This window comes from Oryza glaberrima, chromosome 3, assembly GCF_000147395.1.
Source record: "Oryza glaberrima chromosome 3, OglaRS2, whole genome shotgun sequence".
Taxonomy (NCBI): Eukaryota; Viridiplantae; Streptophyta; class Magnoliopsida; order Poales; family Poaceae; genus Oryza; species Oryza glaberrima.
This window is the reverse complement of record NC_068328.1, coordinates 26,633,836-26,661,826: the sequence shown is the minus strand read 5'-3', so window position 1 is coordinate 26,661,826 and position 27,991 is coordinate 26,633,836. Positions and strand designations below refer to the sequence as shown.

Sequence of the window (27,991 nt, the reverse complement as noted above, 5' to 3'; positions counted from 1 at the left end):
GTAGATATTTGCATCAACTGTCCCTCCTCTTCTTCCTTCTTAGCTGGACTACCAGGAGCTGTCTGGTATCCAGTCTCTCCATTCTCCTCATGAGTTTCTTGGGGTTCCTATTCTTCTTCAACCTCCTCCATCATATGTACCACCTTGCCAACTTTACATTTATGTTGGTAATTCCATGGTTCCTTGCAATACCAGCAAGTTTTCTTTTCTTTCTCCACCCTTTGAGTTGTGTTTTTCTGGTTGACAAATCTGGTACCACTAGACTGGGCAGGCTGGAATTGAGGTTTGTTTCTATTAAATCCAGATTGGTAGCTTAGTCTCTTAGCAATACTTGCCTTCTCATACACCTTAGCATACCAATATCCTGCCAACAAGTTCTGGGGCTTTTGCCCACATACATCATGCTTAATGTCAGCCCTCAATCCCCCAATAAAACAACTCAAAATGTAAGACTCCGTCAAGTAAGGATGATCCCTTTTCACTAAAGAAACACAGTCTTCGAATTTGTCAATGTACTGCATTACACTACCAGTCTGTTTTGCATTCTGTAGTAGTTCCACAGCTTCATCGGCATTAGCTTCAGTAAAACGATCTGAAACCATTAGATAAAATTGCTGCCAATTTAGACAGTACCAGGGTATGGCCAAATTTCTAAACCATTTCCCTGCTCTTCCCACTAAGTGTCCAGATGCTAAATTAACCCACTGATCCACAGGGGTGCCAGTCATCTCAAAAAACTTTTCACATTGTTGCAACCACCCTACAGCATCCTCCCCATTGAACAATGTCAATTCCAACCTCTGACTCCTCAATGACATTTCAGTATAAGGGTTTGGTATGACACCATGCAAATATCTAGGTGGTTCCTGCCAGTACATACCTCCTCCCGGGTTTGGCATCCCTGCTCCTGTGCCTACAGCAGTACCCCCTGGTTGCCTAGTTGGATATCTCCAAGGCTGATTAGTGTCAATCCCATAATGGTTCATCCCCACATCCTCTTGTGACTCTCTCTCAGGAAAATTGAAATTTCTTCCCTCTGGTAACACATGAGTTCTAGTAGCAGTGGTGAAAACTGGGCCAAAAGATGGGTTCACAGTGTTTCGTTCAATTTGGAAGTTCACATTTCCTACAGAAGTCATGGCACCCTGTGTGTTTCTGGGCAGAAAGGATGGGATTGTCACAGTTGAGGTCATGCTTCCAGCATTAACAGGATTTACCTGAGCTCCCGAAGTCAGTGGCGTCACACCAGCCCCGGTCTGAACTCCAGTGGTGTTAGGTCGGGGACTGAAACCCGGTGGTACTGAAGAACTTCCAGCCACTGTTGCAGTATTGCTCACCGTTGCTGCTGCTGAAGCTGCCAACCCTGCTGCCCCCCTTGCAATGCCACTAGTACTAGCTCCAGCCGTTCCCCTAAATCCAGGTCCTTGACTCGACATACTCGCACAGATACTGCTCAGAAGTCCTTTAATTTCACCCATTTCCGACCGCATCACTCTCGGATCCGCCATCTCATGCCTAATATGTGTGATTTCAGCACGAACATCAAACTCCCCAGCGCTGTCCAAACTGTTGTGGGATCTGGTTCGTGCAGGCATCATCGATTGACTGACGAAATCGGCTCAAGGAATTCACAGATCCCTCTCCCCTTAAGATCTCGCCGTCTAGGTCTACCGCCAACCTGAGTAGGAATCCCGAGCTCCGGAGATTTTACAGAGAACACACCTGCGTGGTTCTCCAACCCTCGCTCAAAACACCTTCTCCTCGCTTCTCCTCGCCTCCGGTTCGATCCGCCCAAGTTCTAGGGATTTTACGGTGAGAAATCCGGAGATCCTCCCAACCTTCACTTGGTGAATTCGAGAGCCAAGAATCGGGCTTTACTCTGATACCCTTGTCAAACCCAAGAAAATTCAGAGCCAAAAAATGGAATTCTCCCCTCTCTCTCTCACAATCTGTTGGGCGCCGCAAGACTCGGAAAAAAACTAGGGTTCTAAGCTACTAAGACAATAATTTGGTTCTTGTTGCCCTTCTCATTAGTCTCGCTAGGTTATATACTCCCGAGCGGATCCAAAGCATCAGTTTTAACCTCATTACAGCTTAGATTCAGCATTCAGGTAAAAGTAAACGAGCATAAGCTCTTAAACAAAAATTACATGACAGTGAATAAGAGAACAGCGAATCGCCACCGTCGAATCCCGCTGTAAATACGAATCTTCGCATCTCCACCGTTCATTCTCATTAAATGACGTCAGCCAAACGGTATCACCATTCTTCAGACTTTCTTCAGTTATCTCTGAACTTTTCTTCAGTTATCTCTGAAATCTCCACTTCTGACACGGATCCGCCGGCGAGGAGACCGGGGTCACCAGATCCGGCGGTCCCGGCCTCCTCACTAGGAGATCCGGCGGCTTATTGGGAGGGAGCGGCGGCGGTAGCACAGTAGAGGAGAGGGAGCTGCGGCGACGACGGTGCACACGAGCGCAAGAGGCGGGCGAGGTTGCGGTGCGAGCTGAGGAGGTGGGCGACGGCGCACGCGAGCGCAGGAGGCGGGCGAGGTTGCAGAGTGAGCGGAGGAGGTTGCGGCGCGCGCGTAGGGAGAGGAGAGGACGGGCGGCTAGGGTTTGTACCGGTTGGCGAAATCTAGGCCGTCCGTCCATAATCCGACGATCGCACGGGTAAGGAAGGGCCGGCACAGCGGGACACGTGGACGGCCAGATCGACCCTACGGTGAGATCGGACAGTGGAAAGAAGCGAGGACTGGCGCATAATTAACCAAAAGTGTTGGGGTTTTTTCACAAAAATCGATGATGTGGCACTCCTACTCTTCCAGCGTTCCGACGGCTTTTAAGTAAACCTATATTTGCTGGCCAATTTGTTGATGATTTTATTCTCTCACATCGAGAAAACACGCGTGTGTTCTTGTTTCAAAACAAATACTCCCTCCGTTTCGAAATGTTTGACACCGTTGACTTTTTAGCATATGTTTGACCGTTTGTTTTATTCAAAAACTTTTATGAAATATGTAAAATTATATGCCTACATAAAAATATATTTAACAATAAATCAAATGATAGAAAAAATTAATAATTACTTAAATTTTTTGAATAAGACGAACGGTCAAACATGTACTAAAAAGTCAACGGCGTCAAACATTTCGAAACGGAGGGAGTATATTTTTCTTTCAGAAAAGATAACTTGTTGCTCGTATTGTTGTCTGAGTAATCAGCTAATGCTCCACTGGCATGCGTACTCTTCTGCTTGTGAATAGGCACCGAGATTTGTTATTGCCGTTCAACTTCGTCATATGCTTAGTCCATGGCCACACCTCCATTTTTTTTTGTCCTCCGCCACTGTTTCTGTGTAATAGATGAGATGACTCTCCTGATTAAATTAATTTGCTGATGCATGTGTTCATCTGGTCCCAGTTTACCCCTACCTTGATGCCATAGAGTTTGCCTTTTAATTAAGCAAGTCATTTTGCAATGCATTATCTGCATGCTGCAGTTTAGCCATTATTGTGCATGCAACTATCAGCAGGATGGCCATGCTAATAATCAAAGACACGAGAGACCAATTTTTCCGGGATTCACGCATGCATGATATGGTATGCAGATATAAGAGCAAGTACAATAACAGACTATAAGCCAGCTATAAACACAATTCGAGAAAATAAAAAAGAAGAGAGAAGAGCAGCGGGTTAAAGATTTGTAGCCAGCTGCAACTATATTTGTGTATGATAGGTGAAACCAGATATTATTAATTGTGTAATATATGTTTATAGGTAACTGTTGTATGAATTGACTATTAAGTTGACTATAGAAATTTTGTAGCCAGCAATTGGCTATACTATTAAACTTGCTCTAAGCTGATGCATCCACCTATTGACAGTGTGTGATCAGTCCATGATGGGAGGGGGAGATCAACCTGGGTTTATCATTACCAATGCCGCAGCGCACTGATGTGAATCATGTGATCGATGATGATCATGAGGTTTCTTACAGATTAATCTCCCTGGAGGCATCGGGGACAACACGGTAATCTCTACTGCTGTTTCCCAGGAGATCTTTGGCCCTTTTTAAGTCCTAACGTATCTAAAATTATATGTATGTAATATGTGCCAATAAAACATGGCAGGCTGAGAGAGAGCTCGCAACAAATTTCCTGTTGCAGGACAAGTTTGTCGAGATGGGATGAAAGGCACAGGTTTGAATTCATTCTCTTTTTTCAACCATCATTCTGCTCATTTGCCAGTGGTTTGGACCACATATCATCTTGCATTCTTGCACCTATGGTATGCTTCCGAGCCAAGCTGTGTTAATAGGACCACAATAGTTTGATGCACCTGTAGAAATCTGCTGTTGCAAGCATGCCCTGCTATTGTGAAGTTTTTTAATTAATTGGTGATTGTCTTAAATTTGGTTCAACAATCTAAGAGGCTATGGGTGATTCCGTAATCCATATACCTAAATTATCCATGTATTTTTTTTCAGGACCATTGTCATGATAATATTGGCATTGCATTGGCAATATTACCATGATTATATATATTGGAAAATGAATTATCTTTGCCTGTTCGTCACAGGGAAGCTACTTGCAGCAGGTGAAAACATTAGGAGTTCAGCGTGCTGAAGAATCCAAATTTGTTATGGTCCTTAGTTAAGTGACTTTCAGTCTTAGTCGATCTTGCCGCGTGGTATTGTATACGTATGACAGATTAAGCGTGTCCTTTTTTACTTTGCTAGAACACATTTTTTTGCACATTATTCATGGTGTAATTTGCGTGACAGAGTTGCTTACATTTTATTATGTTTTGTTCTCTGTTCCCTATATTGACATTAGCCATTTTCTACTAAACACGCAACTTGGTCAATAATACAACTATGTAAATACTTTATGAATTGTCTGAAAGCTTAGGGGTGTTGTTAGTCTTACGATAGAAAAGCCACTATGCTCTCAGGCGCATGGTTTTTCCTACTCCTTCCGCTTCATCGTATTATAAAGTCATTTAATTTTTTTCCCTAACCAAACTTATTTAAGTTTAATTAAATTTATAGAAAAATATGTGCTTAAACAAATATGGTTCCCATCGGATGGCATAATCAGCCAAAGAAAAAGCTAAATTTTAAATTTTTAAACTTAATTTTGAGATTGATTTTGAGATATTTTCAACGTAGCTTTTTTAAGTCACCAAGAGCACATTTATAAAAGTTTCACCTACAAATTCATTTTTATTTCCTAATAAGCCGTTTTGGCTTATAAGGAAATAAGCCAAACGATGGGACCTATATTTTTAAACTGTTAGATTTAATAAAACTAGTTTCATATTTTAAATATTGTTAATTTTTTTATGCATCTGATCAAGCTTAACAAAGTTTAACTACGGAAAAAAGTCAAACGATGAAAACAAAGTTTAATTAGAAAAAAGTCAAACAACGGAAATGGAGGGAGGGAGTATCATTTTCGTTGTTCATGTTATTTCATTGGCCACGCCTTAGTGTTTTTCATTGACCTCATCCGCTAAAGTTAATTAGTTATAGTTTTACTATCAGTACATGCTAAAATGTCCCCCAAAAAAGCCAATAAGCAATACTACTGTTTTGACTTTAGTAACTTTTGTACTTCCTCCGTTTCAAAATATTTAACATCGTTGACTTTTTAGTACGTGTTTAACCATTCGTCTTATTCAACAAATTTAAGTAATTATTTATTCTTTTTATATCATTTGATTCATTGTTAAATATACTTTCATGTACACACATATTAGGAAACGATAGGCGAACAAACGATAAAAAACAATAGATCAATCACAAAAGACACGAGATTTCACGTGGAAAACCCTCCTAAAACAGGAGAGAAAAAACCACGGACGCCAGCCAGCAAAATATCTTCACTATATCTGATGTGAGGTTACATTGCCGCACGGCGACTTACAAGAGGTATATATATGGTGGAACCCTAAAAGGGATGATGACAGAAGCTGGCCTTTATTAAGTGCAAATGAATTTGGATCACAACTCAACAAACTCCACCTTGAGACAAATTCCTTCTTGTAGCATGAATCAATCCTTCACCCTGAACACAACAAAGACAAAAAACACTTTCGGCGCAAATAGCCTCTCGGGCTAAACCACTATACCAACTAAGCTTGAGCAAAGCTCAAACTTAGCAACAGGAACAGGCTTTGTCATCATATCAGCAGGATTATCATGAGTACTTATCTTGCATACCTTTAGCTTACCTTGCGCGACTACATCGCGAACATAATGGTACTTGATATCAATGTGCTTTGTCCTCTCATGAAACATCTGATCTTTGGTGAGGCATATAGCACTTTGACTGTCACAAAACAAGTTAATGCAAGAATCAACTCCACAAAGCTCAGCAAACAATCCTTTCAGCCAAACTGATTCTTTACATGCTTCAGCAATAGCCATGTATTCTGCTTCAGTGGTAGACTAGGCAACAACAGGCTGCAATGTTGCCTTCCAACTCACAGCACAACTACCAATGGTAAACACATAACCTGTGAGTGACCTTCTCTTATCCAAATCTACAGCAAAATCAGAATCCACATATCCAACAAGCCCCTTATCAGTCCTGTCAAACTTCAAGCAAGCATCAGCTGTGTCTCTGAGGTACCTGAAAATCCACTGAACAGCTTTCCAGTGTTCTTTACCAAGATTAGCCATGTATCTACTAACCAAACTCATAGCATGAGATAAATCTGGCCGGGAGCAAACCATGGCATACATCAAAGAACCAACAGCACTAGAATATGGAACTCTAGACATATATTCTACATCCTCATCAGTACTAGCACATTGTAAAGCTGATAATTTAAAATGAGGTGCAATAGGAGTGCTAATAGGCTTTGCATCATGTATGTTAAAACGCTGAAGAACCTTCTTAATGTAGCTTGGCCTTTATTAAGTGCAAATGAATTTAGATCACAACTCAACAACACATAGTTTTATATATTTCACGAATTTTTTTAATAAGACGAACGGTCAAATATGTGCTAAAAGTCAACAGAGTCAAATATTTTAAAATGGAGGGAGTACCTTTCTGCGTGAGCGGCGACAGCTCACATCCCCTTCTAGTTAACGAGTAACGACTAGACATGAGACAAACCCGACGCTGCGTGATGTGAGTACGTGACGCAGCGTCGATGCCCGCGAGAGAGAGCAATCAACCGTCCATATGCCTCCCTCCCTTCCCCCTGCACGCATCTCCATGCGCTCCTCCGCTGCCTCTGACACGTGGGCCCTCCATGTCAGTGAGAGGGAGAGGGCCCGTGAGTGGATCGACCTAATATGTCGCTCTTCCACTCCGCCTCGTCTCGCTTCAGGCCTTCAGCTTCCATTAATTTCCTCCGTGGGTTTGCGTGCTTCTAGCTCCGCTTGCTTGTCTACCGGCCATGTCTTCCCGCGGCGGCGGGGTAGGCGGCCGGCGCGGTGGCCCCGGCGGCGCCAGCAGTGTCCGTGGCGGCGAGCGCGGACGCAAACGCGGTCGAGGTGCTTTGGACGCCGTGGAGCCCCGCGTCCCGCTTCCACGGGGCACGGGATCCGGCCCTGGGGCTGGCCGGGACGGAGCCGCGGCGCCGGTGCCGGCGCTGCAACCGGCGGAGGCGGATGTGCTCAGCGGCGAGGTGGAGACGGAGATGGCGGCCGGGATGGAGGCGCGCGAGGGGGCGTCGTCGTCGTCGTCTGCTTCGGCGCCGGCGGTGGGGGAGGTCGAGCCGCCGTCGCGGGCGGTCGGTGCGCTGCCGCCGACGTCGAGCAAGGCGGTGGTGCTCCAGGCGAGGCCGGGGTTCGGGACGGTCGGGACGAGCTGCCGCGTCCGCGCCAACCATTTCGTCGTGCAGCTTGCCGACAAGGAGATCTACCATTACGATGTACTCCATCCCGGTTTCGCTTTGTATTTTAGTAACTTTTTTTATTAAGTTGACTTCTAGTACAAGAATGGATTTTAAACTCTGCATGTCACATACAATTTCTTTCATGTCGTCGAAACGATTATAAAAAAAATTCAAGATAGGCCGAGTTTAGTTTCAAACTTTTTCTTCAAACTTTTAACTTTTTCATCGTATAAAAACTTTCCTACACAAACTTCTAACTTTTCCGTCACATCATTTCAATTTCAACCAAACTTTCAATTTTAGCGTGAACTAAACACACCCATAGATTAATATGTAGTAATAGATCATTCCACGACCATACAAGCTTAAATTTAACTTCTATAAGTTAAAAAAAATAATTGACTACACTTGGTAGATACTGTAGATCTTATTTTGTTCTTTTTCTGTGATTTGTAGTAGGTGTCAAATTTGAATTTGCATGGCTTTGGCATGATATATCATATATTAATCCATCTGGTCCAAATTTTTCAAAACTTTTTTTAGATGATATGCAAAGAGCAACGAGACATTTCCACGAGAGTTGAGAATCATTTTCCTGTTTACTACCCCATATTTATCACTGCCATATGACATCCTATGAACACTCCTAAGCCGCTACATGGAACTTTAATAAATTAGAAAAAAACCATATAAAAATTATAAGAAAAATAAAAAATACTTAGCTATCTGTTCTAACTTATATTGGTTGACCCATTATCTCCAACTATTAGATCAATCCTTCAAAACACAAACCCCTTCCACCTCCCACCTCCCTCGTATACATAATCACTCATCCCTCCCCAACATCCATATGCTGGATTTTTCACATTTTGATCCTTTTGAAAAATTTATTTTGCAAATAGACCACTGAAAAAACTTATCCCACCAGCCTCTCTGACACTGTCCTCCTGCCGACGTGGCGGGGCGATGCTGAGGTGGCAAGAGGAGCGCACCAGAGTGGCTGGCGCCCCCCCCCCCCCCCCCCCCCGAAATTTTTTATTTTCCTTTTTTTTTGATTTTTTTTTCACACTTAGGAACACACAGGAACCAACCATAGAAAAAATAAACTCAAATGGACGAAATATGTGATATGTACTCCCTCTGTTTCATAATGTAAGTCATTCTAGCATTTCCCACATTCATATTGATATTAATGAATCTAGATAAATATATATATCAATATGAATGTGTATCTAGATTCATTAATATCAATATAAATGTGGAAAATGCTAGAATGACTTACATTGTGAAACAGAGGAAGTAGAATTTTTTCCTCTCCTCTCCTCTCTAGTGCAGAGGAGAGAGATGTGCAACTTTTTTATTTTTATTTTTTTTATATTTTTTTTCACACTTAGGAACTCACAAGAACCAACCATAAAAAATAAACTCAAACGGACGAAATATGTGGCACATAGAATTTTCCAAAGCTCTACCGAATAGTTAATGTCTTCTTAAACCTTGTGAAATACAAGCACAGAAGCACTTGAGATGTGAAACCCCTGTCCATGTGGTTATATACATGGTGGATGCATGCTTTTGTTTTTTTTGTTCTCTCTGTGCACTGCATCACTTCAACATATATTTTCACATTGTAAGTGCAGTTGCTACGTGTTTATTTATTTATTGGTACAGGTTGCCATCGCCCCTGAATTGAGATCTCGAGAAAGGAACAGGAATATAATCAATGAACTTTTTAGATCACACAAAAAATACTTGGATGGGCGGCGTTCGCCTGCTTATGATGGAAGAAAAGGCATGTTTACGGCTGGTGCATTGCCTTTTACAGACAGAGAGTTCGTTGTCAAAATTGCAAACGACCCTGAGAGAGGAAACCAGGGGTAATGTCTTCCTGTCCATGTGTTCCTTTTGTACCTAGCTATTGTCATTGTGCATTGCATTGATTTTTTTTTTCTCCAGGGAGAAAGAGTTCAAAGTGACCATAAAGTGTGCTGGTGCTGCAAATTTATATATGCACAGCCTTAAGCAATTCTTGGCTGGTAGGCAGAGAGAGCTGCCGCAAGACACTATCCAGGCTCTTGATATCGCTCTTAGGGAATGTCCCAGTTCAAGGTAATGCATCTTGCATATTTTCCCTTCTATAGAATATAGAGTGGCAGCACAGGTTTCTTGGCCATTACCTACCAGTTTCTATCATTTGACGTTGTCTAATTCCTATGCACACAAGCTTTCCGTGCACACCAACTAGCAAATGTCACAAAAATTCTATAAAAAAAATAGACATCTACTCCTAATAGTATCAGTATTATCTACAAACTCTCATATTCAAATTCATTATATTTTAACCGTAACAAAAGAAAAAGAAAAATCTGACAGTTTTAAGGGTAAAAATCTGCCAGGATTTTGTCTTTTTTTGTTACGGCTAATTAAAATATAATGAATTTAAAAATAAGATTTTCATACGTAGGTGTAATACTATTAGAAATATGTGTCCAATTTTTTCTCGAATTTTCTGTGGTATTTGCTAATTTGTGTGCACGGAGTGTGCACGGAAAGTTTGTGTGTATAGGATATGTTCCCGTCTAATAATATTGGTTATTCGTATATAATGGTATGCTACATAAGCACATGTTTCTTGCTAATTATTAACTTGTGACAGGTACACATCCATCTCAAGATCGTTTTCCTCACAAGCATTTGGACATAAGGACATTGGTTGTGGCGTTGAATGGTGGAGAGGGTATTACCAGAGTCTACGCCCCTCGCAGATGGGATTGTCTCTTAATATTGGTATCGTCCCTAATTCTTTACCTTAAATCAAGCATTCATACTCTAGTTCTTTACTGTACCCATGGCAGTAGTATTTATATGTTATTCAGAATGCAACTATGAGTTGCCCTCTAAATAAATTAAAGCATGACACAATTTGATCCTTGGTTTTAAAACAATAATGTGTTCACCCATAGAGAATACCTGTCTCAACACAAGTTAAATTGCTTCTGAATCAAGAAGACTGCATTTTATTTTATTTTTTTTGTCGGGCCAACCAGGCCGACCAATTTCATTAAGATTTGGAAGAAAAACAGTAAATAGTTACAACGACGTGAAGATATAGCGCCAGTCTAGGATTGATCCCAGGTCCTGCGAGGAACAAAAGAGAGAGAAAGAAAAAGAGCAGGGGCAAAAAATTTTAACCGTAAATTGGCGAGTGATCCCGATACACAGTAACCGTGATCACTCGCTAATTTGGGAGAAAATCCCGGCTACCCTCCAAACAACAATTTCTTCCTTTATATCATCTGCTAGTTGCTCTGGCGTCTTGGAAACATGCTGAAAAATTCTGGCACTGTGCTATTTCCAAATTAGCACGAAGGTACTGTCAAAATTCGTCCTGTAGCTCGTCTAAAAACGCCGTCTTGTCGCGAGCCACCAGTCAGCCAAAGTGTTATCATCATCCGCCGGAATTGCGAAGTTGGCATCACCACCTCCTAATCTTTCGCCACACAAACCGTCGTATAGTCACAAAGTCACAAACATGAGGTGACAGTCTTTGTTCTCTCGCTGGTACAACGGACAGAGAACGTCATGCTGCCAGTTCCGCTTAGCCAGGTTGTCGGCGGTGAGACACCGGCCCTTCAGCGCTACCCACATGAGGAAACGAATGCGCGAGGGGGCCCTGGAGCGCCACAGCAACTCGCCATAGCCCATAGGGACAGTTCTCCATTGCCATGAAGAAACATGTCATAGGCTGATATGTAGTCGAGAACTTTCCATCGCCTGTTAGTTTCCATCTGATTTCATCGGTCGACGGGTAACCGACGAAAGATGGTTTTTCCAGTAGTGGGTGGAGACATATCGTAGACCTCCTCCCAGAGTTGGAAAAATTCTCCCATTGCTTCATTGGACAGTACACCGGCCCTGCAGACCTCAAACACATCTGTTATTGCTCAATGCTTTGGCAACCGAAAGTCTGGCGCGTCCCACGTAAGAGTACAGATATTTCTGGCTCTAGGATTTTCCCTCGTTGTTATGATGCTTGTTACTTGGAATTCTGATGAACCCATCTGTTCATCAGAATTAAACAGAGGGAGAAGCGCCAACATGGTTGAGGAGAACAAAACATAAAAAGATAAAACCGCACAAACCAGAACTTTTGTGCCAATAAACGTTAAACGTGTTATTTGGAACAAAATATAAATCTAGAAGAAAGCACGTGCACGCAAACAAGAACATTGAAGAACACAATGTAAATCTAGAGAAAACCACGCAAACGAGAACCTATAGGCCATTAATAGGCAAACGACTTAATTGGAACCTACACGGTACCAATTTAAATTTAGAGACAATTATACTTTTTCTCTCTACTAGCAAATTTATTATTTTACCCTTGATACTTACCTAACAAATACTCAAATACTTTTTACATGGTATCTGGCATTGAGGAGCATTGGATTTTTCCCTATTTTGGAATGCAAACACCGTAAAAGATCTCGATTTAAATTGAATGCTTCCTTTGTGTTGGTGTAGCTACTATATCTTGCTTTCAGTATTGTCCTCTTTTAAAATTCACAGATACTAGCAATGAGTGATTTCACTCCTTTACGAGAAATCTGTACTCTCTTACTAGTTATCTTGCTCGTACGATTCCTTATCATAATATGCTTCATGTTTCAAGTTATGTTAATACTGTCAGCAGGTTGTTGCATCGATGGATTGGCCAGAAGTGTCAAAATACAAATGCTCGGTTTCTTCGCAAAGCCATAGGGAAGAGATCATAGCTGATCTCTTCACAGAGGTGAAAGATTCACAGAACAGACTTGTTTATGGTGGAATGATCAGGTACTTTTGGCATGGACAGTGCCTAATTTAATTATTCTTTTGCTGCAATAACCTTGCTCGCGCATGTTTTCATTAAAAAACTTTGTTGTTTCAGAGAGTTGATAGAGTCTTTCCGTAAAGCAAATGGCAGCTGCAAACCTGGAAGGATAATATTTTATCGGTTTGTGAAGCAAATAATATGTGCTATGTTATTCTAATTCTCCTTTTTTATCTGCTACGAGAACTCAATTTTCTTGGCATGCAGAGACGGTGTTAGTGAAGGCCAGTTTAGCCAAGTTCTGCTTAGTGAAATGGATGCAATTCGGAAGGTCCTTTTCAGCCTCATTATCTCTCATGTTTCTATGTTTTGTGTGCTTGCAGTTTGCATTTGTGTTGTTTTGTGATCTTCTTAGTCTATGTATGCTTCTGCCTGCAGGCTTGTGCTAGCATAGAGGAGGGCTACCTCCCTCCAGTTACCTTTGTTGTGGTGCAAAAGAGGCATCACACCCGTCTTTTTCCTGAAGATCATCACGCGAGGGATCAGATGGATCGAAGCAGAAACATCTTACCTGGTAAGAATTAACTTTCCAGGCAGCAATTAGCCTGATGCAAAATTTTGTATTATCTCAAATAGTAATAACTTTTTTTTTCTTAGGAACTGTTGTTGACACTAAGATATGCCATCCCAGTGAATTTGACTTTTACCTTTGTAGCCATTCTGGCATTCAGGTAAGCAGTTACTCAGTGAAGTAGCATGTCATTTTCTTATTTAGTTAGGCTTTAATTAGCAAGGCCCAAATCCCAGCCAATCCCTGGGGATGGTCCTGGAAATTGAACTAAATTCCAGGTCCATATATGTGGGATAGGTTAGGAACTCAGGAATACATCTACAGAAACATGGAGGGTGGCTGGAATTTTCTCCCAATTTCGCGAGTAATCGCCATGACTGTCTACGGGGGGTTTAGCCCTGCTTTCTTTTCTCGTTCTTGGTTGGCTGGGTCTTTCCCTGGCTACCGCGATATTGTAATGTCTTTGTAACATTTTACTGTATTCCCCCTCCCCCCCCAAATCTTAATGAAATTGATCGGCTAACCTTTGGCCGACCCGGCAAAAAAAAAATCTACAGAAACGTGTTAAGGAGATTGAGAACATCATCTTGGTCTAGTTCCTGCATTGTGATCTGCCCTCTTCTAACTTGTAATGGAATAATTTTTCATTTCTAACAGGGAACATGCCACCCCACGCATTACCATGTTCTATTCGACGAGAACAATTTCAGCGCCGATGCATTGCAAACATTGACTTACCATTTGTGCTACACGTAAGCATTTCTCCGTGTTTTTCCTGCTACTACAGTACTATACCCTTGTTACTGTTTTACCACTTCTAACCCCTTTTTCATCAGCTCCATGAAATTCTGTAGTAGAGTACTACCTCCATATTTTAATATATGACACTGTTGACTTTTTATCTAATGTTTGATCATTCGTCTTATTCAAAAAATTTATGTAATTATCATTCATTTTATCGTGACTTGATTCATCATCAAATGTTCTTTAAGCATGATATAAATATTTTCATATCTGTATAAAAAAATTGAATAAAACAAATGGTTAATCGTTGGTCGAAAAGTCAATGGCGTCATATATTAAAATACGGAGCGAGTACTAATTAACATCCTGAACTTCTGGCTTGCAGATATGCACGCTGCACGCGATCAGTCTCCATAGGTAAGCCTAATAAGTTCATAACTTCTTTTAGTACACTACAGCCTGAACTCTGAAGAAGAAGTTCCATATCTTATCGATCATCACTGTTAGCTGTATTCTGCGTGATCCCATTCCATTATTTTTCAGATAATTGCTATAGTTGGTTGATTGTTTGCTTGATCTGTCTGTGAAATTAAATCGAGCAGTTCCTCCGGTGTACTATGCGCACCTGGCGGCTTCCAGAGCGCGGCACTACCTGGAGGAGGGATCACTCCCCGACCACGGATCGTCTTCTGCTTCTGCAGCCGGCGGTTCTCGGCGGAACGACCGTGGTGTGCCGGTGAAGCCGCTGCCAGAGATTAAGGAGAATGTGAAGCAGTTCATGTTTTACTGCTGAAGTAACTACTCCCTTCGTTTCAGGTTATAAGACTTTCTACCATTGTCTATATTCATATAGATGTTAATAAATCTAAACATATGTAAAATCTAGACATATATGTCTAAATTCATTAATATTTATGTGAATATAGACAATGCTAGAAAATCTTATAATATGAAATGGAGGAAGAAGCTAGCTTGCTAGGTGGATCATCTTTTGCCAAGAACCAAGTTAAGCGTCTGTCCGTGCTTTTGTGTGGTTGTGAAATCAGACTCGGTGTCTTGCAGATCGACTTGTGTGTTGTGAATATGTTAAAGTCACAACAGTCTGGGCTAAGCTAAGTAGTAGTACTTCATAGTACTAGAATATGGGAATCATGTTGGACACAATCTGAAGTTAACCGGCTGCTGTTGTTATGCCGGCTTCACATATATTGTTTGTGCGATCTACTCACTTTTTTTCAAAATAAGAAAAGACTAGAATACCTCTATCTTATAAAAATCTCATCTCTCACTGAAATTGTTTTTCAGTTTACTTACTTCCAATCAATGTTTTTCTTTTCCGCTTTCACAAGCTCCAATGTAATGGTTATTTGGGGATAAACGGAAGGAGACAAAGATGATCTAATTTTGATACGAGTGTGTATTAATTACACAATACAGGCCAAATTAAAGTTAGCTTTGGAACTTTTGCCACTGGAAATGGCTTTAGATCGAAGCGAAAATCGTCGTCACCTTGATAAACCGTAAATGAACACCCCTGAGCATTTGAAATAGGAGTACTACAAATGTAACTCTCCTCTAAGACACATTTCAACGAACACATGAACTAAGGGTATCTTTGGTTGGGCTTTTGACCCTGCGTTGCAAAAGCCAAAAGCTAACCAAAGGGCTCAAAAGTCATAGCTGCTTCTACCCAAAAGCTGCTTTTGCTCAGTACAAACTGAAAGCACCTCCACCCCTTGCTTTCAGTTGCTTTCGGTCAAATATTTACCCACCTGCTATTGGTTATGATGCATATCAGTTCGTTCTTTTTTTTCTCCCATCCCTTCCCACCGCGCGCCGCTCCTCCTCCTCCTCGCCGAGCCGCCGCCGCCACCGCTCCTTCACGGAGCCACCGCCGCTACCGCTCCTCCTCCTCCCGGCGCCGGCGCCCCTTCGCCCGTCGGCCGTGGAGGCGGGAGACAAAGGAGGTGAGGTGGCCGACGGCGGCGCACCTCCTCGCCGCCGTTCCTCCCCACTGTGCCTCCTCCTACTCGCCAAACCGCTCCTCCTCGCCGATATGCCTCCCCGCCGCCGCCGCGCGTCTGCCTCCCCACCGCCGCCGCTCCTCCCCGCCGCGTGTCCTCCTTGCCGAACCGTAGCCGCCACTCCTCCTCGCCGAGCTGCCTCCCCGCCGCCGGCCATCACCATCTCTCCCTCTCTTTTTTTCAACATGTGTATGACATGTGGGGCCCGCTTGTCATTGGGACTAGTTATGTCAAAAAGCCACAGCTGTTGAACCAAATGAGCTTTTTCAAAAGCCACAGCCCATATTCCACAACTACTTTTCAAAAAGCCACAGCTCAACCGATCACACTCTAAGTCAGAGCACCATCGACCAGAGTAACTAAGCTCTCCGCCGCGTAGGTTCTTGCCACATGCACCATCAACCAGAGTAACTGAGCTCTCCGCCGCATAGGTTTTTGCCACGCCGTGGGAAATCGAGGTGCCATCGCCGTGGCTAATTAATCGGTGCAACCATCCACACACGGGTCGGCGGCGGCTGGCCGGTGGGGCGGGGTCAGTTACCAGCGTATATCGATCTGCTGCGATCTTCCTATATGAAGGGATTGAAATTTCCGAAATTTTGGTAATTTCGTTCCCCACCGGCATGCTCAAATCTCGCCCGAAATTTTTGGTTTTTTGCAATTTTTTGTGAATTTGGTCAAATTTGATTCAAAATCATTCAAATTTTCAAATAATTTCAGCCAGAAATTTCGATAATATCGGTCACTCTAGGCATAAAATCCAAATTCGAAATTGAAAACCCTGCATATGCGGGCGGGCATGCCCATCTCTCGAATTAAATTTGAAAATTCAATTTTTCTCAGGAATATTCAGGATGCAAAATTTTTTGCAGAAATATACTGTTGGTCTCGCACGACCGTTGCGCGAAAATGATGTCGCGGATGGTATCGCACGGTGAAAGAGCGAAATTGTGCAGTCTCGCGCCGCACGGAATTGAAGAGCGAGATCGTTCATTCTCACTGAAGCAACCAGCGATACCGATGTCATGTCGATTTAATTAGCGATTAATTATCATGATTAGTGATATTAATTAATCATTAATCATGATAATTAATCACTAATTATTAGTAGTTAATTGTTAATCGAGTAATTAATCACTAATCAAATGGAGCCGTTGGACAGCGTCGCTGTTTGATTCCGCGAGACCCTTCGATCTCGCTCTTCCATTCTGTGAGACCGTGTGGTCCCACATGGTCTTGTACTTTCACCATACGATACCGCCCACAATGTCATACCCTCGCGCAACGATTGTGCGAGATCGACAGTATATTTTCATAAAATTTTTTGCATCCGAATATTTCTGAGAAAAAATTGGATGAACAATATATTTTCAAATTTAATTCCCCATCTCTCGTCTCTAGAAATTAAAAACGCGGCATGAGATACGAGAGATGGGCATGCCCGCCCGCATGCCATAGTAGCGGTATGATGTAGGAAAGTCTATTCATCTCTTGAAAGGGTGTTTTTACCTGCTACTTAAAAATGATTATTGTTTAAAAAATAAATTAGTAATATAATAATTAAGTAATATGGCACTCTATAAACATGGGTATTCAAATTCTAACTTATATAAGAAGAAATAAAATAATAAATTTGATTGCGATATACGCGAATTTAAACTTGCATTGCTAATAATAAACTTGTAATGATCTACTACCTCTGTGTTTTTAATATATAACGTTGTTAACTTTTAACAAACATTTGACCATTCGTCTTACTCATTTTTTTTAAATATAAAAAAGTTTAAGTCATGCTTAAAGAATATTTGATGATAAATCAAGTCACACTAAAATAAATGATAATTACACAATTTTTTTTAATAAAACGAATAGTCCAACGTATCTTAACAAGTTAACGGTGTTATATATTGAAAAATGATGAAGTATATTACAATTTTTTTAAAAAATAATGACCTTTTTAATACCGTAAGTAAAAAACGAGGGATATCCATCCAATATCAAAAATCTTCTCCCCCTGCCAGCGCTGTTACAGTTGTAGGGTATCGAGTGTACTAGTAGTATACTCGAGTGCAGGATTTGAAAGATTCCCAACCCGGACAACCGGACAAACGAACAGAGCCTATGTTTTTTTTAAAAAAAATTATATACGAAAGTTATTTAAAAAGAACAAATTAATCTATTTTTTAAAAAAAATTAGTAAATACTTAATTAATCACGTGCTAATGTACCGCTTTGTTTTTCGTGTTTAACTGTGCACGCTGCGAACACACCCTAAGAGTAGGTACAATAGCAGGCTATAAGCTAGCTGCAAACATATTTTAAGCAGATAAATAAGGAGAGAGAAGGGCAGCGGGCTACAGATTTGTAGCCAGCTGTAGCACGGACTCCAAGACGCAGTGTGTACATGACAGGTAGGACCAGATATTAATAGTGTAGTATGTAACTATTGTATGAATGAGCTATTAGATTAGCTATAGATAAATTGGAGTCAATAGTGGGCTATACTATTAAACTTACTGAGTATACCAATGTACCATGATGAATGCGGGTCTCTCCCACGTCCATCGCCCGTCACCATCCGCATTCCCAGCAAGTTCCCAGGAGGAGCAAGACACGGATCGTCGCGTCGCCAAGTCACACGCAGCGACAGAGTAGGAGGAGGAGATCTCTTTGCTAAGATCGCTGCTGCGCTCGCAATCGCATCCTCCCCTGCGCCGCGCCGCGCCCCGCCCGCTGCTGACGTGAGGGCCCCACTCCACTTGTCACCCCACCCACACGGCCACACCACCCGATCCACGTGCCTCGTGGGGTTGGTTTGGTTTGGAGTACATCGAGATTCGAGAGACGCTTTGTATCCCACACGATCCATTCGCTTCTTCTTCTTCTATATAAACGCCGCCTCCTCCGCTAACCCCTCCCCCCACGTCTCCCTCGTCTCCGCTTCGCCTTTACTCCTCCTCAATCATCATGTCTTCGCGCGGCGGCGGCGGCGGAGGCCGCCGCGGCGGCGGGCGGGAAGGAGGCGGAGGTGGAGGTGGCGGGAGGGGTGGCCAGGGTAGGGGCGATCTCGGCGTCGTCTGCGAGCGGCAAGGCGGTGGTCGAGGGGCGGGTGAGCGCGGAGGCCGTCACGACGCGCCGCGCGGCCGTGGCGGCGTCGCTGTGGGCGCCGGGGCTGTGCGGCAGCAGCAGCAGCCATTCCACGCCCCGGCCCCGCCATCTGGCGGCGGCGGACGAGGCGGCGTGCAGGTGCAGCCCGATGCGGCGGCGCGTCGACCCGTAGGCGGCGGGCGCGGCGGCGTCGGAGTGCCGGCGCCTGCGCCGGCGGTTGCGGTGGGGGCTCTGTGCGGCGAGATGAAGGGGAAGATGGTTGTGTCGGGTGGAGCGCCGCCAGCAGGCCAGGGTTCGTCGTTGGCGGCGGCGCAGGGCACGGACAATGTCAAGAGAGAGCCATCTCAGGTCGCCGCACCGGCGCCCGCGCCCCCGCCCGCGACGCTGCCGCCGTCGTCGAGCAAGGCGATGACCTTCCCGGCGCGTCCGGACGTCGGCACGATCGGGAGGCGGTGCCGCGTCCGCGCCAACCATTTCCTGGTGCAAGTCGCGGACAAGGACATCTACCACTACGACGTACGTTTTCTCATCCAATCTCATCTCTCTCTGCATGCTAGCTCGTTTCGTAATCTATTGTGAATTTGTGATCGCTAATCTAGCACTAGTCTACTAGTACTCGAAAACTAATTCCATTCTCCTAGTACTCATTTTTTGTACTCGCTGTTGGGATTTTCTCGGAGGATCGTCGTGCTCCGGCGAGCCTATTCTTCTCCGGCGAGGGGGTGACGGCGAGGAGGCAGCCCCACCGGGTTAAAATTTCGGAATTGCTAACCTCCTGCTGATAGAAATTGTATCCCCAAATCTTGCAGATTTTGCGCTACCGGATGAGCTTCGAGATTCGTGCTCCAGGCCTTCTTCTCCAACTCCGGCGACCTTCTCTTCTTCTTCGGCGCCGGCGACACCCTAGACTCCGATAGAGGACCCTACGGGTTAGGGTCCCGAGGTGGGGTGGGAGAGGGAGAGGGAAGAGGAGTTCGCCAGCTTAGAGGGTTGGCCGGGGGAGGCGGCAGCCCGGCGGTGGGCGGTGGAGTGGGTGGCGAGGCGTCGGCGGCGGCGCCGGAAGCCGCGGGGCTGGAGGAGGGCGGTGGGCATGCATCATTGGGGGGAGGGGGAGGGGGTCTCGCCGGCGCCGTTGACGCCCTCCGGCCAGCCGGTGAGGCGGGCGGCGACGTGGTGGGGCGGTTGCAGCGGGGATCGAGCGGAGGAGTAGCGATGGGGGGGGGGTGCGGACGCGCGATGGGAGGGGAACGGGAGGAGAGCTAGGGTTAATGCCTTTGCACGAATCTTAAAGCACATCCAATGGTCCAAAATTTGAAAGATGGGATGTGGGATTTTCTGTCAATAGATCTATAGATAGTCCCTTAAAATTTTGCGGCCGTGGAATGGAGAGGTTTAGCAACTAGCGTTTGGGAAAGTGGCGCATGGAGAGTTTAACTATAGATGGGTTTGGGGAAGGGGAGCATGGAGAGTTATGGATTGGGAGCAGAGAGAAAAAGAGATTGGATCTAAATCCAATGGCTAGAAATTTGAGTTTCCAATTAAAAAGAAGTTCGTTCTAATCAACCGACATTTGCACCCTAGTACCAAAGTTATTTGAACAGGAATGCACAAGATCTTGCTCTAACCCCACTCAAGTGCTTTCCCCTCTTAAGAAAGGGAAAACACCTATGCATTTAACTTGCTAACCTTAAATGCATCCAAGATATTAGGGGTTTATATATACTGGTAAAGTGGAAGCGGTATAGGCTTCTATAGCACATTATAACGAGTCTACATGTCACATCAACTTCGTCCTGAAATTCAAGTCAAGTTTGAAAGTTTCCCAAAAAAGAAAAATCAAAATATATGTGTAAAATCTGGAATGTATTAAAAATAGATATAGCACATTAATTTTACATCTCAAATTTCTAATAGCTGAATAAGATATGTTTTAAGGACCATTAATAAATGTATTCTAGCACTTTCCTGAGTAATAATACTCTCATGTCAAATATGACATTTCACTAGAGAAATTGTTGAATTGGATAAATTTATTTAAAATGCTCATTTACAATGTAAACACCCCTCGGTTTAATGAAAAATTTGTATGACTGCTTTGGTCTTCTTGCTGAAAGAGGAAAAGTGTAAATTCCACAAATTTAGCACTATATGTTGTTTTTCAGATAATGGATATCAATCCGGTCTCTACATCCCACATGGATGTACATGGCCAGTTAAATATGTTATTAAAAGTTAAACATTATCTCTTAACGATTTAATTTGAACTTCTATATTTGTTACCATTGAGTTGCTAGTGGCATGCATGCATTTAGCCATGCTTTTGAAATGGTGTAAAATAAATGATCAACCATATATAGATGTGCAATGGACTTTCCAAACTAGGAACACCGTGAGAAAAAAATACATAATGATGATATATATTCTTTGGTTAATCAATCATCAGCGAATGCTCCTTTCAGCTTCATTTCTTTCCCTCGCCACTCGTGATGTGGTTGGATTTAGTATCATTCAAGTGAATTTGTTTAACTATTTCCATCATAAAGATCTTAAGATTAAGTGCAACATGTTTTGTTGGTACAGGTGGTGATCACTCCAGAATCAACTTCTCGTGAGAGAAATAGATCAATAATCAACAAACTTGTTGCGTTGCACAAACAATTCTTGGATGGTAGGTTACCTGTCTATGATGGAAGAAAGAGCATATATACTGCAGGTCCACTACCTTTCAAAACCAAAGACTTTGTTGTCAAGCACATTAATCCTTTGAGGGGTAACCAACGGTATGGTTAAACACTTGAAGCCTTCTCCTTTTCTCATAACTGTTTTTTTATTAATATGACGACTTTATAAAATATTTGTTATTGTGTTTTAGGGAGGAGGAAAACAAGGTGACCATAAAGCAAGCCTCCAAAACAGATCTGTACAGCCTTAAGCAGTTTTTGGTTGGAAGGCAGAGGGAGTTGCCACAGGACACTATTCAAGCTCTTGACATTGCTCTTAGGGAATGCCCTACCTCAAAGTAATTCTTTGATATTTGATGTTTCCATGATATGAAGTACAATTAGTTCATTACATCAACTTCTATGCCTTATGATTCCATATGTGCATGCGTCCTGTTAATCCAGAATCTTGATCGACATGAATATTTTTAACTAGGTAAATTTTACTTGTGACAGGTATGTATCTATCTCAAGGTCATTTTTCTCCCAATCATTTGGGCATGGTGGCGAGATTGGTAGTGGTACAGAGTGTTGGAGGGGGTATTACCAAAGTCTGCGCCCCACGCAGATGGGACTGTCGCTAAATATCGGTATGGATTTACCTCAAAGTATTTTAGTAGTATAGAAATGTTTGTGTCGAGATACTCAACATTTGATGGAACGGTCAATCCATCAATTGATACAGGAGTCGGTTAATTTTATTTCACAATACAGAGTCAGTTACGTTCTGTGTTGGATATTGATGTGAATTTTCCTTTTAGATATTTCTGCAACAGCATTTTACAAGGCCCAGCCAGTGATGGACTTTGCAGTTCAGTATTTGAACATCCGAGATGTTTCAAGGCGCTTGTCTGATCAAGATCGTATTAAAGTTTGAATCTTATTGTCATATTTCATCTCATCTCTATTTTTTTCATTCTATGTTTCCTGAATTAGTTATTGCTGTCTTTTGTTTTGTTCTTCTGCATCATAGCTGAAAAAGGCCCTAAAAGGAGTCCAAATTGTGGCAACTCACTGGAAAGAGAAATCCATACGTTACAAGATCACTGGAATACCCTCAGCTCCAATGAATGAATTGATGTACCTTTTTTCTTTTGTGACCCATTTCTGATTTTCTGTCAGCATTACATTTTATAAACTTGAATCACACCATGCCATTAAGACAGTAATTGCAGTACAATATGTTACAAGTAATTTTCTGATTTTCTTATTTGACAGGTTTGATCTAGATGGAAACAGGATATCAGTCGTCCAATACTTTAAGAAGCAGTACAATTACTCCTTAAAACATGTTAATTGGCCATGCCTTCAAGCTGGCAGTGATAGCAGACCAAAATATTTGCCTATGGAGGTTTCCTTTTCCTTTCGTTGTTCATCTTCACAGAGTTGCTACAGAGTAGATATAAATCTATTAGCATGTTTTTTCTTCAGGTCTGCAGTATACTTGAAGGACAACGGTATTCGAAGAAGCTAAATGAGCATCAAGTTACAAACATTCTAAGGATGACATGTGAACGACCCGCACAAAGGGAGAGCAGTATCATAGAGGTGAATTTTGCTCCATGTTTACTTTGGTGTAGGTGTAGTCTCCTCGTATAGTTTTGTTTTATGTTCTTTCATGTTTATTTTTTTTGTTTGATTTGAAGATAAAAACATTTTACTTGTATTCTCAGATTGTTAATACGAACTCTTATGGCAATGATGATTGTGCAAAAGAATTTGGCATCAAAGTCGCTAACCAACTTGCCGTGGTTGATGCCCGTGTACTGCCTACCCCTAGGGTATATAACCATCTTTTATTTATTGTTTTATTTAATTATGTACTTATTTTTTTATTAAAATTGTGTGCTTCATTTCAGTCTCGTATGTTCAGTTAACCCCTTAATTTTCCTCTTATAATTAGCTTAAATATCATGACTCTGGAAGAGAAAAAGTATGTAATCCTTCCGTTGGACAATGGAACATGATTAACAAGGTATGCTCTGTCTCACCGTCTGCACCATTTTATTTGCAATGTACTATTGCATACTTAACTCAGAAAATACCATTATTACACAAGGTTTTTCTTATTGTATTTCTCAACACCCCGTCATATCGTCTGCTGTTTTGACAGTTGCATGTGAATGAGCGATGCTTATGTTGTTAGGGCACACTCATTTTTTGTGGTAGCTATAAGCCTATAATAATGTTTGACTACATTGTTTATAAATGAAGCAAATGTGTAAAAGCTATTACACATTGAAATGAAAAGCACATTTTTCAGGTTATTTGTATTGATGGTTTGATATCTTCTCTTTGTGGCGAACCGTCTTGACATTTTTCCTGAGATTTTTCAGAGGATGGTAAATGGAGGATGTATCAACCATTGGACCTGCCTATCTTTTGCTTCTCGGATGCATGTAAATGACATTAGGATGTTTTGTGAAGACCTGGTTGGCATGTGCAATAATATTGGCATGGTAAATTACTCCTTAAAGAAATCCGTAAATTTATTTTTGTAAGTATACTTTTGTCACTAAAATATTCACTGGTTGACTTTATCCATTTCTGTTTGTAGCAAATGAATACGAGACCATGTGTGGATATCATACAAGGACAGCAACGCAACATCGAGGGTGCAATCAGAAATATCCATAGGCAATCTTCAGAAAAGCTTGACCAGCAAGGCCTGACAGGGCAGCAACTTCAGTTATTAATTGTAATATTGCCTGAAATTAGTGGTTCTTATGGTAAGCTCTTGATGCATTCTCATGCAGGTGATTCAATTTGAATTTAAGTTTCTGATACTCATTACATATGTAGGAAGGATAAAACGAATTTGTGAAACAGAGGTTGGTGTGATAACTCAATGCTGTGCACCCAAGAGTCTTCAGAAAGGTGGGAAACAGTATCTTGAAAATCTGGCCCTAAAAATGAATGTTAAGGTAGGATGAAGTTTAATTGTATGGTATGACTAACCACTCTACAAGCAGTTCAAAAGACATTAATATCATTTTTATTTTGCAATTAGGTCGGGGGGCGAAATACAGTACTTGAAGATGCGTTGCACAAGAAAATACCAATTCTGACAGATCGTCCTACGATAGTGTTTGGAGCGGATGTTACACATCCATCTCCTGGGGAGGGTGCTTCTCCATCCATTGCAGCGGTCTGTGTACTCTCCCCAACTCACCATATCACAGTTTTACATTTTGCTCAACCTGTGTTGTTTGATTTTTCTGATTAAGGTAGATCAATGTCTAACAGAATTATGATGATTCTGGAACTTATTTAGCCCTATAGTATTTTTTTTTCTGTTTGAGCCTACAGAATTATGATGATTCTGGAACTTATTTAGCCCTACAGAATTATGATGATTATTTTTTATATTTGTTTTTTTTTTCTGTTTCAGTCTTTTTTTTGGTGGATAGTGGACTTTTAGCATTGTGCTAACTTTTGCATATTAAACGAAGAATGGATAAACTAAAGTAGTTACTGTGCGTTAGTTCTACAACAAGCCTGGCTTGTGTTTAGGCCTTTAGGGTGCAAACATTTCCATTCTACACTTCTACTTTTGTGTGACTTGTTATTAGAAAAAAAATTATCCTTTTTAGCACCTTGTATGTGTGGTCTTGAATGAAAGTTTCTATTCTCAATGATTGTAGGTTGTTGCATCCATGGATTGGCCAGAAGTTACAAAGTACAAATGCTTGGTATCTACACAAAGTCATAGGGAAGAAATCATATCTAATCTTTACACAGAAGTGAAAGATCCATTGAAGGGAATTATTAGAGGTGGAATGATTAGGTAATTGTTATTCTAGAGAAATAAATGTCTGAATTTCTCTCTTTTCGCTGAATTAACATGTATATATTGCAGGGAGTTGCTCAGGTCTTTCTACCAAGAAACTGGACAGAAACCTAGCCGGATTATATTTTATCGGTCCGTGAAGAGTTTATTTTTAAAAAAAAGCATTTTTTTGCCTGTGCTTAATTCTGATTTCTTCAATATGCAGAGATGGTGTCAGCGAGGGACAGTTCAGCCAAGTGTTGCTTTATGAAATGGATGCAATTCGCAAGGTATCTCAGGCAAAGTCCTTTTTGTTCCGCTTACCTATTTGTCCCTATATAGTTGTTTCTCCATCTCATGCTGCCGATAATACAATGTTGTTTTTGCTTGTATTCGTAGGCATGTGCTAGTTTGCAGGAGGGCTACCTTCCTCCAGTTACATTTGTTGTTGTCCAGAAAAGGCATCACACCCGCCTATTTCCAGAAAATCGTCGAGATATGATGGATAGAAGCGGAAATATCCTTCCTGGTAAGTAACTTTGTTATGCAATATTAATATTCACATTGTATTAAGTATGAAGTTTTTTTAAAAAAAGAAATATTAAATCATCAAGTGCATTTTTTCTCTTAGGAACTGTTGTTGACACAATGATCTGCCATCCGAGTGAGTTTGACTTTTACCTCTGTAGCCATTCTGGTATCAAGGTAATGATTGGTAGAACAAATCACAATTTCACTTTGCAATGAAATTGAAATAATTTTACCTCCAGTGTTAATAGTTTCTTCTTTTGTATTTAGACAGGGGACGAGCCGTCCAACACATTATCATGTTCTTTTAGATGAAAATGGGTTCAAGGCTGATACGCTGCAAACCTTAACCTACAATCTTTGCTACACGTAAGTTTGCTCTGCCGTTTTACCTTACGGTGAACAGTGCATGCATCATCCCACTCTTTACCATCCTGGCATGGTGTAACCCTTTTTTCCTTGGATGATCCCTTGCCTGCAGCTATGCCCGATGCACCCGAGCAGTCTCCATAGGTATGCGTTATCTTGTCGGGTTTTTCATTTATTCAGCTATCAGAGCTGATTTTCTTACCAGTAATCTTTCTTTCTGTGGTCCTCTTTTTTTTTTTTTACTGAATTTTGTTACTCTCCTATCTGAACAGTTCCTCCAGCATACTATGCGCATCTGGGAGCCTTCCGAGCACGCTACTACATGGAGGACGAGCATTCTGATCAGGGCTCTTCTTCCTCCGTAACGACGCGAACGGATCGATCGACGAAGCCGCTTCCTGAAATCAATGAGAATGTTAAGCGGTTCATGTTCTACTGCTGAAGGGGTTAAGTTTGATCCTGTTGAATAGAAGCTCATGTTCTACAACTCAAGTGTTGGGTCTTTTGCAAGAACTGTCTGTAACTTTTGCGGGTGTTAGATGTCTCTAGTGGTTGTGCAAGTGCGAAAAACCCCTCCCCAAACAGTCTGGGATGATGGGTTTTACTTAGCATATTGTGTTTAGTAAAAACTCGTATCTGCACTCTACTAGGTACCTTCCTGTCTGTCTAGTCTGGTAGTCTGGAGAAGGAAGTTACTGCTATGTGGTACTTGGCTGTATTTTGCTGAAACTCCTTTGTGTTTGGCTGAATTTCCGAAGTTATGTCAAGGCCAAGTTATGTGATCTGTAAAGCCTGAAACTACAACCTAGTTGCTGGCTTGCTGCAGACAAATTCCTTCTGGTTACCGCCGAAAAATCCTTTCCAGTCGTTGCAGCTGAAAATCAAGTCCGGATATATCTCGATCTTGACTGAAATAATTGCACTTATACTACTAGGTTAAACTACGAGCTGATAATCTCTGTTGCATCCTGACCACGCAACGCAACGCCCTGATCATGCTTCCAGTAATCACTAAGCAGCTTCGTCTAGACGGCAGCAGCTGTATCACTCGTCCATCCGTTCCAACAATTAATCAACCTACATTCTAGATTAAGGAATCAATGAGTTAAACGCATGCGTGGCTCGGCATCAGATTAGTCAAAACTCAGAAATTCTCCCCCGGATTATCAATCGACCACTCATTTTTTTCTGCTTCCCTGTCGTTGCCGCGGCCCGCGCCATGGACCATCGCCATTGGCTGCTGGCTCGCTGTTTTTTTTTATCAAACACGCAAAAGCTTTGCATGTCCATACAGGTCTGTTTGGCATAGCTGGAGCCAAACAGTTTCAGCTCCATATAAAATAAGAGCGGAACTGGGTGGAGCTTGCGCTTTTATAAATAAGAGGTGGAGCTGGATTTAGCTAACTCCACAACTTTATTCCAGACTCTGAACTATAGAGGTGAAGCTGGTTTTAGGTAGCTATACAACTTTATTTTAGACTTAACTCTTG

General features: G+C 42.1%; 2 protein-coding genes across 3 annotated transcripts; both read left to right on the top strand.

Annotated features, from left to right (window-relative positions):
* The first annotated feature begins 7,443 nt into the window (after window positions 1–7,443).
* Window positions 7,444–14,776, top strand: LOC127766373 (protein argonaute 11-like). The gene is made up of 12 exons (XM_052291431.1): window positions 7,444–7,891; window positions 9,527–9,732; window positions 9,812–9,964; window positions 10,512–10,647; window positions 12,549–12,691; window positions 12,786–12,851; window positions 12,936–12,999; window positions 13,107–13,242; window positions 13,326–13,399; window positions 13,897–13,991; window positions 14,369–14,400; window positions 14,586–14,776. Exons 1-12 carry the CDS (start codon window positions 7,658–7,660, stop codon window positions 14,774–14,776), a joined length of 1,530 nt encoding a protein of 509 aa, XP_052147391.1. The 5' UTR covers window positions 7,444–7,657.
* A 4,385-nt stretch (window positions 14,777–19,161) lies between these two features.
* On the top strand, window positions 19,162–27,334 carry LOC127765273 (protein argonaute 12). Of its 2 annotated transcripts, none has more exons than XR_008016102.1 (22): window positions 19,162–19,631; window positions 21,696–21,895; window positions 21,988–22,134; window positions 22,292–22,425; window positions 22,597–22,706; window positions 22,809–22,915; window positions 23,054–23,186; window positions 23,267–23,383; window positions 23,509–23,616; window positions 23,739–23,810; window positions 24,172–24,294; window positions 24,393–24,564; window positions 24,638–24,759; window positions 24,846–24,983; window positions 25,480–25,622; window positions 25,695–25,757; window positions 25,831–25,894; window positions 26,004–26,133; window positions 26,236–26,309; window positions 26,403–26,501; window positions 26,614–26,645; window positions 26,774–26,889. XR_008016102.1 is itself a non-coding variant. In XM_052290139.1 (22 exons), the coding sequence occupies exons 1-22, from the start codon at window positions 19,359–19,361 to the stop codon at window positions 26,941–26,943; spliced, it is 2,727 nt and encodes a 908-aa protein (XP_052146099.1). In that variant the 5' UTR covers window positions 19,162–19,358; the 3' UTR covers window positions 26,944–27,334. The 2 variants fall into 2 exon arrangements, 1 of the variants encoding a protein (XP_052146099.1); XM_052290139.1 differs by having other exon boundaries at window positions 26,407–26,501; window positions 26,774–27,334.
* Window positions 27,335–27,991: the final 657 nt, after the last annotated feature.